This window comes from Artibeus jamaicensis, unplaced genomic scaffold (assembly GCF_021234435.1).
Source record: "Artibeus jamaicensis isolate MK-2021 breed Jamaican fruit bat unplaced genomic scaffold, CSHL_Jam_final contig_65, whole genome shotgun sequence".
In the NCBI taxonomy this organism is placed as follows: domain Eukaryota; kingdom Metazoa; phylum Chordata; class Mammalia; order Chiroptera; family Phyllostomidae; genus Artibeus; species Artibeus jamaicensis.
In genome coordinates this window covers 3,423,944-3,438,374 of record NW_026521913.1, presented here as the reverse complement: position 1 = coordinate 3,438,374, position 14,431 = coordinate 3,423,944, and the positions used below count along the sequence as shown (strand labels likewise).

The following is a 14,431-nucleotide window of genomic DNA, read 5'->3' as shown; positions in this document are numbered from 1 at the left end:
ATACACAATGGCAGTCTATGCAGCAGAGAAAAGGAAGGAGCTACTACCCTTTGCAACAACATGGATGGAACTGGAAAGCATTATGCTGAGTGAAATAGGCCAGGTGTTGAAAGACAAATACCATATGATCTCACCTTTAACAGGAAGCTAAACAACAAAACAAACAAGCAAGCAGAATAAAAACAAAGACACTGAAGTAGAGAACAAAGGACAGTGACCAGAGGGGAGAGGGAAGGGAATTTAAGGGGAAAAAAGGGGATGGATTTGGAGGAACAAGTATGAAGGACACAGGGACAAGTACTAAGGCAGGTGGAGGCGGGAGAGAGGTAGGGAGCACGGGGAGGGGTGGGCTGGGATGGAAGAAATAGACAGAAAATTGTACTTGAGAAATAACTAAATAAAATTAAAAAAAAAAGAAATGGGACTGGGGATTGAAGCATTAATTCACTGGTTTTAAAAATGTTGCTAGGTAAGTGGCAGAAGGATAATTACATCTGTAAATACTGCACTGGGTTAGTGTCTTAAGAACTGTGTTCTTCACCATTAATTATCTGTGTGAGTAGTTAACTATTAAGGAAAAAATGTCAAAAATAGTATGGGGGAAATAAAAGAAATGAGGCAGACTGAGAAAATGTACAACCACACCCATCTAATATTCTGAAATGCCTTCTTATTTCTTGTATCGTTAAGGAGGGAGATAGATGGTCCACCTAAGTGCATTTTCCAGGTACCTGAAGTTCTATCACAACTCAAATTTGATTATTTTAAACAGAGGGTTTCTTAAAACGTGTCACACTTCTCTACCTTCTTAAAGCAAAAGCATCAACTATGATGCCACAATTTCCTCATAAACTCACTACTATAAATTGTCTGTTTTCAGATGCCCCTTCCATTGTCACCAGGACTATTCATCCTGTGATTTGTTCCTTACTCATGCTGGGAAAGTGGGACATTTCATCATGAGAGGCTGAATAAGCAAGACCCCAGGGTAAGGAATCAGGAAAGTTTTTAATTGAAAGTATGTGGGCCTTTTCCACTTGAAGGTTACAGTCCATAACAAGAAAGTTTTCAAGGACAAAAGGAAGACAGGGGTGGGGGGTGAAAAAGAGGAAAGGAGGAAGAGCAATTCATAATTCATAATCACCAGTTACCACAGGTTTACTAGGAGCCAGCACTGGGCTGGGTACATTCTGCATCCTGGATGACAAGAGGGGTATCAGTGAGTAAATTGAGCAAAGATGTCATTCATCTTACTAAAAAGTGAAAGAAATAGGTCATTTTTACAATAGGCTGCCTCTGTATATGTCAGTTTCAGATTTCGATTTCATACAATTTTCTATTACAATAATGTATTGCTGAATATCTATGTTGAAAGGACTTAACCTTTAAAATTCCTCGAGAAAATTAGAACTCCCAAGATTCAAATCTGGTATACTGCCTATACCACAGATGGTAAACATAAGGCCCAAGGACTGAATCCAGCCCTCCATCTTGTTTCCACCTGGTGGTGATGTCAAACTCCTTGCCCCTAGTAAAGTAGTTGTTATATTTTTTCAATCCTAAAATTACATTCAGCCCTTTGAAGGCAACTGTGAGGCTGATGTGGCCCCTGGTGAAAATGTGGCCCCAGAAGTTTGACACCCCTGGCCTACACTATAAGAAAATATGGCACCAGCTTGACAAAGAGTGGAGATCTGGTGTGAGTGACACACCTGAAGAGGGCATGGAAACTCTGCCCCCTGCCCCATATTTTGCCCTATACAGCTTTTCCATCTGACTGTTTCTGAATTCCATCTTTTTATAATAAACTATTGATCTAGTAAGTAAAAGAAAAGAAATATTTTTGGAAATGTGCTTCCATCTCCTGTAACCCATTCCTCTCTGCACTCCCCCAAAGAATTGTCTAATTTACATACACACATTTAATCATCCATCTGAATAATTTCTGAAGTAGAAATTACTTTGAATTAAACTATTTCATTCATTTGAAATGGAACCTGTACAATGGCACTCAAATCTACAAATATTTAGACAAATGCAAATTAAAACAAAATACTGTTTTGACCTAACAGATTGAAAATAGTTGTTAATAACTGAAATCATCCAGCCCTGGTGAGGGTATAAGAAAATAAGAATATATTGATTAGAGTATAGATTGACATAATTATTTTGGTTGAGTAAATTGATATAATCTCTTTTAAACTCTTAGTATTTAATAAAGTCTTATCCAGAAGTTCTACTTTTAGGTTTCTATACTACAGAAAATTATTATTTGCATGAGTACTTAAAGATGTATGTAGAAGGCTGTTTGCCACAGTAAAAAACTGAGGATGGGGAGATGGAGTGGGGGTGAGCCATGGGGAGAAAGGTGGGACAACTGAAACTGAACAATAAATTAAAAAATGAGGACAACTTTCCATAGATAAGAAACAATTAAAATAATTTACATTAGAGCCACATAATAACATAGCCAGTAAAAGGAATAGAATTAAGCTGAATATTGAATTAAGCTGGAACAGAATTAAGCTTTAGAGGATGAGCCGATGAGCTGCTACATTAACTAAAAAATACAATTTAAATAACATATGACCATGCCTATGTGCATATACATACACACACACACACACAGAGAAAGGCTAGGATACACATATATTTGCATATGTGTATAGTTTCATACTTAGAAATCACAATTTTTGCTTGAAAATTTTTTTGAAAAATATAATTTATTTTATTAACTAAACCCATACCTCAAATTAATTAGTAAATGACAGAAAAAATGAGACATTTCAAAATGAAATAAAGATGATACAACAATTATTAGAACTTACAAGATCCTAAGCAATCCATTTGTGAAAATGTCTCATAACATAATTTTTAAAATTCCCTACTTGCAAATATTTTACAATAACTCTTTAAAGAATGTATTTTCCCAAAGGATAGGAGGGCCTAATTTACCTGTACTGAAGGAGAAACTTCAAAAATCAGGAAGTAGGATTTGAAAAGTGTGAACAAATCAATTAAAATGTTATTTCACTTACAAAATTCCTCTTCTTTAGAATGTTTTTGGCTTGTATTAGCATTTGTATCCTAATCAAAAGCAGTTTATAAAGGGAGAATTACAAAGTATTTAGCTATGAATAAGAACAACATAAAGAAAAATAATTTTTATGAGGAATTTTCTTCTTGTTCTAATTAAGCTGATAATTTCTATCTGAGCTTACTCTACTCCTTGGTAGTCATTTTTTAGATATGGACATGCTGTCTGGACCTCAGAATGAAAAGTAAGTTCTCTACATGAAGAGTAAAAATGGCATCACATTACATTGTTTGCATAATGCTCAAAATCCACCTCTTTCTTTTTGCTTTCCTTCATCACTAAATTTCTTTAGAGAGCAGTGTGTATTAGCTTGTCTTAACTTCCTTATCTCTCTTTATTCAGCTCACTGCAATTTGATTACCAATATCCAACTCTGCCTTTCAAGGATTGGATAATACTTGACCCCAAACCAAGTGGTCAGAAAAAGGGCACTGGTGACTGAGTGGCTAAAGGTTAGCACAGGGGAGCCAAAAGGATGAGCATGGAAGAAAGTTGAGGTCCAGACTTTGGGGAAGGGGCAGAGGTCACAGCCATGAGAATAAGAAAAAAAGAGGAGAAGCAAATAAGGATAAGGTTAGGTGGGGCTGGAGTCTGGAGGAGAGAACAGGGTTAGGGCAGACAACCACCCTCCCTCTCGCCCAAAGTTCGCCTGACTTCTCTTTAATAGATATAGAATGATTCAAGTTATTAATGTATCTTAAATGAGTTCTGATAGTTTGTGTTTTTCAAGGATAGTGCCCATTTTACCTAAACAGTTGAGTTTATACAGTTGTAGTATTCCGTTATCCTTTTAATATCTGTAAAATCTGTTGTGACATCACCTTTTATTGCTGGTATTGTTGAGTTATCTTCCTTTTTTCTTTGTTCTTTTTTTTGGGTCAGTTTGGCTAGAAGCTTATCAATTTTATTCATCTCATCTGTGTCTTTTTAAATTTTCAAATTCAACAGCTTCTTTTCTGTACTCAAATTATTTCATTTCATAGCATTGTTTGTCACTTGATGAGTCTTTGACCTCTGCAATACTCATTTCCTTCTTGTTTTCTTTCTCATTATCATTAGCAGCTCATTTTCATCTTTCAATATTCTGCCCTTTTTCATTTTAAAATCTCTTCCTCCACTAGACAATCTCCTTTATTATGATATCCTCACTCATGAGAGCATCTCTAGTTCCAACTCTCTCCTATCCATTTAGTGCTATGATTTCTACTTTCAGCTAATGAATCCATCAGCTACCCAAAATCCTGAGTCATCATTAACTCATTTTTATCCTTGAACTTATCCATCCAAACTGCACTTTCCCTGATCCACTCCCCTACCTGCATCTCTCTGACTTGTCACTGCCTAAATTCCAGCCAGTACTATTCTTTGGCAGACTGTTCTGTGCTCCTCCCTTATAAGCCACTAACCACATGAAAATCAGTTATGTTTTAACATACAGCACATATTATGCCCTTCGACTTCAGTGCTCCCTGCTGGCTCCAAGATAGAGCCCTCTCGTTGCAGTTCTTCCTTTGCTATCCAGGATCTTCTCTTCTTCCTCACACCTTGAACAGCAGCTGTACCTGCCTACCTATGTGGTAATAGACCAGGTGCTTTCCTGTCTCCATGCCTTTGCTCATTCTGTCACTCAGACTAAACTCTGATTTATCCTTCCTGACCAGATTCAGAGGCTACTTTCTCTGTGGTGCCTTTTTTTCTTTTAAATTATTTTTTCATTGAGGTATTATAATATATACTAAAATGCATAGATATTAAGAATTGTAGTTAAATGACTTCTGACAACTTCTTACACTGCAATCAGTATACAGAACATTGCCATCACCCCAGAATTCCACACTGCCTCTTCCAGTCTCACTCTTCCCTCCAACCAGAGGCAATCACTGATCTTATTTCTATCTCTACAGATTAGTCTTACCTGTTTCATACACTGTAAAAGTGGAATCAACAGTGTATGACATTTGTTTCCATGTTTGCCTTCTTTCATTCAGCATAAACTTTCTGAGACTGATCCATGCTATTATTGTGTAATACATACTTCATTCCATTTCATTGCTGAGTAATACCTATTTATGGTGTGCCATAAGTTATACATGTAAACATTTGCCTGTTGATGGACATTTAGACTTTTGTGTGTTGGGGGCAGAAAAGAAGGGATTGTATGAAGCTGTCTTCATCCCTCTCTGTTTTCCCCTCTTCCAAGCTACAAGATTGCTCTTCCAAGCAATGTAATACATAGCATTACAGTTTATTGTAGACAGTTCTCTGTCCCCCACATAACTATAATAAAAATAATGATATTTGACTCATAGGACTTCTGGCCAAGATGGAGGCGTAGGTAGACATACTGTGCCTCCTCACACAACCAAAATTAAGGACAACAAAAAACTTAGAAACAAAAAACCAACCAGAACTGGCAGAAAATTGAATTGTATGGAATTTGGACAATGATTCAACCACATGGGTAAGAGGGGAGGAGTCAGCGACCGGCAGAGAGGGGTTGCAGCAGGAAAAAGCAGTGGCTGGTGACCTGGGTGCACAGGGGGCAGTTGGTTGACCCTGGGTGCAGGGTGGCAACAAGCAGACCCAGTGAAGCATGCAAGGCGGCTGGCTGACTGTGGTCCCCCACCTTCGTGTGCAGATAAACCAGGCGAAAATAGGCAGCAAGACAGACCGTGCAACCCAGGGCCCCAGCGCCAGGAAATAAAGACTGAAAGCACCAATTGAAAACACCTGTGGGGGTTGAAGGTGCTGGGAGCTATTCCCAGCCCTACAGGACAGTTTGTTGAAGAGACTCACAGGGTCCTAGAACATACACAAGCCCACCCGCCTGGGAACCTGCACCAGAAGGGCACAATTTGCTTGTGGGAAGTGGCAGAGGAGACTGGAATCCAAGAGACAGCAGGGCGAGTGCCACTGTTCCCTTTCTCACCCCGCCCCCACACACAGCGTCACAACCCAGCAACAGGTGTTGCCCCACACTGGTGAACACCTAATACATAAGGCTCTGCCCCTCATACATAACAGGTGTGACCAGACCCCCCCCAAAAAAAATGGCTTGAATGGAAGAATAGATCAAAGCCCCAGAGCCAAGACATCTAAGTGACGAAGACATAGCCAACCTGTCAGATGCACAGTTCAAATCACTACTGATCAGGATGCTCACAGAATTGGTTGATTTTGGTTGCAAATTAAATGGAAAAAAATGAAGGCTATACTAAGTAAAATGAAGAAAAATGCATGGGGAACCAATAGCGATGGGAAGAAAATTGGGACTCAAATCAATGGAGTGGACCAGAAGGAAGAAAGAAACAACCAAACAGAAAAGAATAAAGGAACAAGAATTCAAAAAAATGAGGAGAGGCTTAGGAACCTCCAGGACATCTTTAAACATTCCAATATCCGAATTATAGGAGTACCAGAAGGGGAAAAGGAAGAGCAACAAGTGGAAAACTTATTTGAACAAATAATAAAGGAGAACTTTCCCAATCTGGCAAAGGAAATAGATTTCCAGGAAGCTTAGAGAGTCCCAAAGAAGTTGGACCCAAGGAGGAACACACCAAGGCATATCATAATTACATTAGCCAAGATTAAAATGAAGGAGAGAATCCTAGAAGCAGCAGGAGATAAGGGGACAGTCATTTACAAAGGAGTTCCCATCTTATTTCTCAAAAGAGACCTTACAGGCAAGAAGGGGCTGGAAAGAAGTATTCCAAGTCATGAAAGGCAAGGATCTACATCCAAGTTTGCTCTATCCAGCAAAGCTTTCTTTTAGAATTGAAGGGCAGGTAAAATGCTTTCCAGATAAGGTCAAGTTAAAGGAGTTCATCATCACCAAGTCCTTATTATATGAAATGTTTAAAAGACTTAGCTAAGAAAAGGAAAATGAAAAATATGAACAGTAAAAAGACAGCAAACTCACAATTATTAACAACCACATCTAAAACAAAAGCAAACTAAGGAAACAACTAGAACAGGAACAGAACCACAGAAATGGAGATCACATGGAGGGGTTAGCAACAGAGGAGTGGGAGGAGGAAAGAGGGGAAAAAGGTACAGGGAATAAGAAGCATAGATAGTAGGTAGAAAATAGACAGGGAGAGGGCAAGAATAGTATGGGAAATGGAGAAGCTAAAGAACATATGACACATGGGCATGAACTGAAAGGGGGAATGTGGGTGGGAGGCGGTGTAGAGGGTGGAGGGGAATGAAGTGGTGGAAATGGGACAACTGTAATAGCATAATCATCAATAAAATATATTTAAAAATAATGATATTTAATTTCCTTAAGCATTTACATGGGACTAGAAGTGTGCTAAGTACTTCACTTTCATCGGCTCATGCAGTCACTGCAACAATCCCACACAGATGACAACATGCTTATACTCACTATGGAAACAGAGGTCTACAGAGGCCAGTTCCTTTTTTAAGTGAACCCATTGGTTAGTAGCAGAACAAAGATCAGAGACTACATCTACTTCACAGCATTATTACAAATTCTTAACAATTATTCTGTAATACTACATGCCTGGTAAATAGTAGGCTCTCAAGTATTCTTAATTTTAATTCAATACTTTCTAAAGAAATTCAGCACTTATCAAATGTGGCAACCATTGACTCAAAAAGATATAATTTATTCTTCACTGACAATAGGTATTTATTCTTCACTCTTCACTCCCCAGAGGGGAGGTGGGAGGGAGATAACAGGGAAAAGAAGGGAAAGGGCTGTCAAGGAACGTGTATAAAGAACCCATGGACAAAGCCAAAGGGGGGTAGGTTTGAGGGTGGGAGGTGGGCATGGGTGGGGCAGGGGAAGCAATAGTGAGAAAATAAAGACAACTGTATTTAAACAACGATAAAAAATTTGATAAAAAAGAAACCCAGCAAACTACCTTGTAAAATGGTTTCCTATACATTCTTGTTTTAAAACAGCCATTCTATTTTGCTCACAATTTTGTGAGTCAAAAATCTGGGGGGACTCAGCTGGGCAGTTCTTGTTTGGGGTCTCACATGTAACCACAGTCAGATGTTAGTTGGACTGCAGAAATAGGGGGACTCTCCTTGCCTAGATGTCCTCGCTGGCTTACTCACGTGGCTGTCAGCCAATGCTGTCGGTAAGAGCCCTGTTGAGGCTATTGACCTCAATACCAACACTTGACCTCTCCAGCCTGGTAGTCTCAAGGCAGTCAGACTTCTTCCCCTCATTTCCTCTAAAACAAGAGTCCCAAGAGAACTCCTAAGAGAACCAGCTTCAGAAATCACAGAGCAGCCCTTCCACCATGCTATATGGGTTGAAAAATTCACAACCTGGCCAGATAAAGACAGACGCAGACCCCACCTCTTGATGAGAGGAGTGGTAAGGCCACATTGTAGGAGAGTTTGCAGGATGGAAGATGGTGTTGCAGCCATCTTTGGAAAACAGACTCTGGCAAAGCCTTAAGATTGCTGAATTTAGGGGCATGTTATATGGGGCATTGATGGTAAAAACTTTTGACTTGGAAAACTCCTCTTTGAGGTCAATAGAACCCTTGTCCCCTGAATGTCAGAAAGTAAGTGGGCTTTACTAGGAAAACTAAATAGGCAGATTCATTTTTAGGCTTGTTGTATCTTAAAAAGCTATTTCCCTCAGTGTGAGACTAAGTGTGGACTGTGTTTTAAGAAACCCATAAGTAGTAAATGTACAACTTTGCCAGCCACATAGCACCAAATGAGTTCCATTAGATATTTAGTCCATAACTTATGTCATCAAAAGCAACTTTAAATATCTTCAAATGAAGTAATACTTAAGGATATTATAAAAAATTTAATCCAAGCTATAACCACTTCCAGTAAAGTTGGCAATTTAAAAACTCTGCATAAGGTAACTGTCAGGGTAAAACTTAGGTAACAAAAGGCACTGCTCAGAACTTACCTGGCTATGCGAATGTGCAGTTGAGGGTAATGACTGTGCCTGTGACATATATACACAGCAAAGTCCTCATCATATGTCAGACTCGGAATGTTCCCCACTTGGTCAAACACAGTTATAAGAGTTGAGCCTAAATCACAGAGACAAAGTAATGTGGCCTTGTTTTACCAAGGAATAACTCTAGAACTTCAAAACAAAATATAGTTTCCATTCTAAATTGTGTTTTATTGTTATAATCAAATAAGCACATTATATATTTTGGACCTGCAGACCATTCTTACGTCCCATTCACCAAAGCAACATTTTGAACATGAATTTCCTATATTGCCAACTAGGGACTAGAGGCAGTTAGCAGACCTTACCTAGGCTCATGTAGGATGGCACTGTGAGAAAGATGAAGTGCAGTTCTGGCACTGCCTTAAACACGGTCCTGTTAGGGGAAAGAGAGGGTGGGATGAGTGTTAATAACCAAGTAACCCCATTAGCTGGTACATGATTGAGACAAATGAGGTGTTCATACACCACATGCCCTCCCTGCTCCCTGCCTGCCAGACAAAAACATCTTCAAGGCAATTTCTTTTTCTTCTCTTCCTTTCCTTGGTTTACAAATAGCCCTTTTTCTATCAGTTCTATGGAGGTAGAAAAAATAGAGGGTGGCATGTTCATGCAGCACATCAGATTTCTGCTAATATTAACCTTTGACCTGGCATCTGGATGGTCCAGTGTGACACTTCAAGAGTGACTTGAAAGCTGAGGCCACCACCCTCAAATGTCTTTGCAGGCTGTCAGAGATGCATCACCATCACCCAGTAGCCCTGCTGATCATTTTCAGTGTGTCATACTATTCAAGATGCTTCTGCAGTCTGTCATGTTAATAAAAATATATAAAGACCAAGGCAAACCATTTTTCAAAACACCCAAACTTGCGACTTTTCCCTTACTTCCCCCCAAATCCATGTTGTTAAATGGCTAAACTACTGTTTGCTTCAAATAATGGCAGTTAAAAATGTATACTGAAGGAAGCATCAATTCAAAGAATAGATTATTTTCTTTCAGAAATATCACTGGTATTCCATAAATTCTTAATACAGCCATAAATTACAAGTAAATTTAACACTTCAAAGAATTTCAGGTCCTTTAAAAACGTTTTAAAACTACAGGCCCTCTGTATCCCCAGCTTCTACATCCATAGATTAAATCGACCATAGATCAAAAATATTTTTGATATTTCATAAAAATGAAATATTTTTCATTTTTATTTCTTAAAATAAATTAAAAAAATTTTTATCCACTGCTTTTAGATAGAAGGCAGAGAGAGAGACAGAGAGAGAAACATCCATTTGTTGTTCCATTTATTTATGCATTCATTGGTTGATTCTTATCTGTGCTCTGGCTGGGAATTAAACATGCAACTTCTGCATATCAAGACAATAATCCAACTACGTTACCCAGCCAGGGCCTCAAAATATTTTTTAAAAAATGTTACTTCGCTGCTGATGTGCACCATGTACTTAGGCCTACAAAAAGTACATCTGAACTGAACATGTACAGACTTTTTTCTTGTCATTATTCCCTAAACGATATAGTAGATCAACTAATCACATAACGTTTCCATTGTATTAGGTATTATAAGTAACCTACAGATGACTTAAAGTACACAGGAGGGTGTGCACAGATTATATGCAAATACTATGCCATTTTATATAAGGGACTTGGACGCAGCAGATTTTGGTATCCTCAGGGCTTCTAGAACCAATTCCCCTTACATACTGAGGGACTACTATATCCACATGGTCTCTTTCATGTCATTTTGGCATTAATGTGTCTTGTCTATGGTGCTGCTGCCAGTCCCCCAAGTCATTGTCTACAAGGTTCTGGCCACTTACCGGATAATTTCTTTGCAGCAACCAACAGAATACTCATCCACAGCCACAAAGAGATGCATGAACAATGTGTTCAGAGGCTGCAGAAGAAAAGAGAACATAACTATAAAGGCTGAGTGAGCATTCTAGCTATGCTGGAGCAGGGTGGGAGGTGAGAGATAAGAGGACAGTTTGGGGCAGTCACAGACATACAGCTGCACTGTGTTTGTGATGGCATTTTATATCTACAGTGATGAGACACCCAGGCAGTGTTCAAGCTTTCTTTTGGACTCTGTTCTTAATCTTCTGTCCTCTTAGCTCAGAATTATTCAAGGTAACAGGGATTATAAATGATTCCATGGAGCTGGCTCTTCTTCCTGCCCTCACAAATGGGCTGTGGGCAGGAAAGTGCCTGCAGGGGAGTGAGATCAATTATTAAGTCAGTAGTCTTATCCTTGTGGGTGTCTACACCAAATGACAGACAATCACCCCTTCCCAGGGGCAGTTGAGTAATCAGCTGCTGCTCTACTCAAGTGATGCAAGGTACAGACTCATGAATTTGAAGGGTGAAAGGCAGATGGCACATATGAATCCAGTGGCTTGTTTTGTTCAACATTCCCAGAGTCAGAAACAAGTATTATTTTTGGAATTCAGAAAACCTGTAAGCTGAAAACTCAAAGTAGCAAGATTCTGACATTACTTTCATGTTAAATCTTTCAAGTTTTTAAAGAGCTTTGTCTTGTAACTTCTGGAGTCTTCTTAAATGGCCTAAATAATGAGCAGTTGTTTTATACAAGGTCTGTCCATAAGGTATCCAGCCATGTGAAAAATAAAGATATTTATTAAAGAATTTACAAGATACAAGAAACATTGTACATAGGATAATGACATCTCAGTCCCCTTCAAAGTAGGCACCTTGGGACCTCACACAGTTCGAAATGCCATCAGCTGCCCTGTCATATTTTCCTGAATCTCGTCAATGGTCTGAAATCTCTTCCCTTTCACAGGGCACCAAATCTGGGCTGTCAGGGGGCTGAGTCACCTGGGTGATTTGATGTTTCACATAAACTTTCCATGATATGTGATGCATGAGCAAACAGTTGTTGTGATAAAACTGCCAATCAACAGTTGCCCATAGCTATAGCCTTCTGAATCTTTCAAATAGTTTCCTCAAAGGAATGTTCAAGCTTAATGCAAAATTTGATGCATATTTGTTGCTCTACTAGCTCACTTATTTTCATTGTGACAGCTGCACAGTACACATGCTCATTCAATGACATCTACCACCCCCACTGACTAGTACAGTGACTAGCACATTGAGTGAATCCCTCATGTGCATTCCAGTCTACTCTCCTTGGCTGCCATGTTACATTGTGCAAACTGTTCTTGTTATATTAACAATGGCTGCACTTTTTCCAGACAGAAGTCATACATCCACATATCAGGTGCACTCAACTCAGTACCCCTGTGTTTGTAGAAAATCTTCAAATTCCAGAATTAATGCAAAGTGGCTGACTGGTGGGGGTAGTGCTTGCACTTGGATCAGGACGACAGAAGTACTGTGTTTCTTGTTTTCTGAGCAATTTTATAGATGGCCTTGGGTTACCATCTGCACATCCTGTGCCTTGGTTTCCCCTCCTATTGGATGGTGCATGCCTCAGGAACACTCAGAAGAAGCATTTATCAGGCACAAACTGGCTTGAGAAGTATCATGCATTTGGTTCATGAGCTTGAAAATTCCCAAAAGGCAAACACCACAAACCCCAAAGTCCAGATAACAACAGCAACAACACTGACACAAATAGAAGTACTTTCCATTTATTAAGTCATCTAAATCCCACAAGAACCTTACTTAATATCTGCTTTACATTCCAAGCAGGGCTGTCCTTAGGAGTACACAGTTTATTACTTGGCTAATTTAGCTCCCAAATTCTCTCTTCCAACAAAAATATAATTCAAGATTTAGTATTTAGCTTTAAAAGATAAAAATTATTACTCAATTGCAAATACCCCTGGAATAGGTAATAATACATTAAGTTTTAAGGCTCTATACCAATACTCTCCAATAGAAAAATAATTTGAGCCACAAATGCAAACCACATTATTATAATTTTAAATTTCCTAGTAGACATATTAAAAAGGCTAAACATAAACAGGTGAAGTTATTTTTTCATATTTTAACTAACCTAATATATTCAATAAAGATTGTTAGATATTTTGTATTCTTTTTTTCTATTAAGTATTTGAAATCTGATGTATATATACTTATAGCACATCTCAATTCAGACTAGCCACATTTCAAGTGCTCAATAGTTACTTGTAGCTGGTCACTGCTATAGTGGACAACTAAGCTCTATACTATTGTAGGAAGTGTTTTAAAAATAAGCAATCTTAAGAGAACAAGAAAAAAACAAAGGGGAAAGGATTCATGAAAAACATTGTTAATTCATAATTTTCAAAAAGGTAAAATAATGATCCTAACGCAAATATAAAATGAACATACATCAGAGATTTATTCAATCCATCAAATAATGAGGTGACCAATGAGATGATAAAAATTATTCATTGCACTTGAGATGCTGGCCACTTAAAGCAATTTAATAAGAGAATATTAGAAAATACTGCTGGGTATGATATGAAATAGCTAATGTTCTAATGGGCCAACGCTAAAACCTTTGAGGTTCTCTCTTCCACCAGATAGGATTTATGTCTCAAATGGATAAACACATACAAGTTAATCGCTGTTCTTACAGAACTGTAAAATAGACCAATCAATAGAACGTCAGTCAAAGGTAAAAGCACTGATTGAAAGAATCTTTCTGGACTAGTTCCAAGTTTGAGATAATTTTTCTGACAATGGTAACTGGGTGTACTGGGTGTACAGGGTGGTGAGGAAGAGAAGAACATAGAGGAGCAGAAGAAGGTACCATCTAGTTGAATCAGTGCTGAGTAATATGCCAAGTGTGCATGTGTGTCTGCATGCACACACACGTATGTGAGAGGTGAACTCACTCATGCACTCAATTGATATTCCCCAGGGGTCTGGGGATGTGCTATGGAATTCCAATGACAAGCAAGTATGCTCCCCACAGTCACAGTGTCTGGCTTTCCACAGAAACCAGGGCCAAACACTGGTCTGGCTCTGGCAGGCCAAGGTCAGGAAGAGCTCAGATGTGGCACCAGCTCCCAAGGTCCAACTCCCTGGGAACTGCTGTTCTGCCCATTATTACCCAACAGGTTGTCAGGTGCCCACAACTAGAAGACATCAAATGAGCCAGAGTACACCTTGGCACCAAAGGCACCTTGAAAATTATAGAGTGTGACGGGAATCTGAGGCTGTTGTCGTTATTACAGAGGTAAACATGCAGATGGCAGGGGCCCTCCCAACACATCAAAGATTTGGGACACTGATGCTTGGTGCAGTGTGGAGACCTAGCAAGCAGATGTTCTAATGCTCTCACTAATTCCTTGCTTCCAGTCCTCATCAGCAGAGCATGACCTGGACCATGCAGCTGCCTGATCCATTATCTATCTTTTCCTTTTCCCACAGACCCACTTTTCCTCCCT

The 14,431-nt window shown here is 39.0% G+C and overlaps 1 protein-coding gene across 1 annotated transcript in view; it reads right to left on the bottom strand.

The window, feature by feature from the left end:
• CFAP61 (cilia and flagella associated protein 61) overlaps positions 1–14,431 on the bottom strand; it is a 430,478-nt gene that overhangs the window by 376,602 nt on the left and 39,445 nt on the right. Inside the window, exons 4-6 of the mRNA XM_053670941.1 lie at positions 10,889–10,965; positions 9,365–9,432; positions 9,006–9,132 (exon numbers count right to left, since the gene is read on the bottom strand). Of these exons, the coding sequence (XP_053526916.1) occupies positions 9,006–9,132; positions 9,365–9,432; positions 10,889–10,965 (272 nt within the window). The remainder of the gene's footprint in view (positions 1–9,005; positions 9,133–9,364; positions 9,433–10,888; positions 10,966–14,431) is intronic.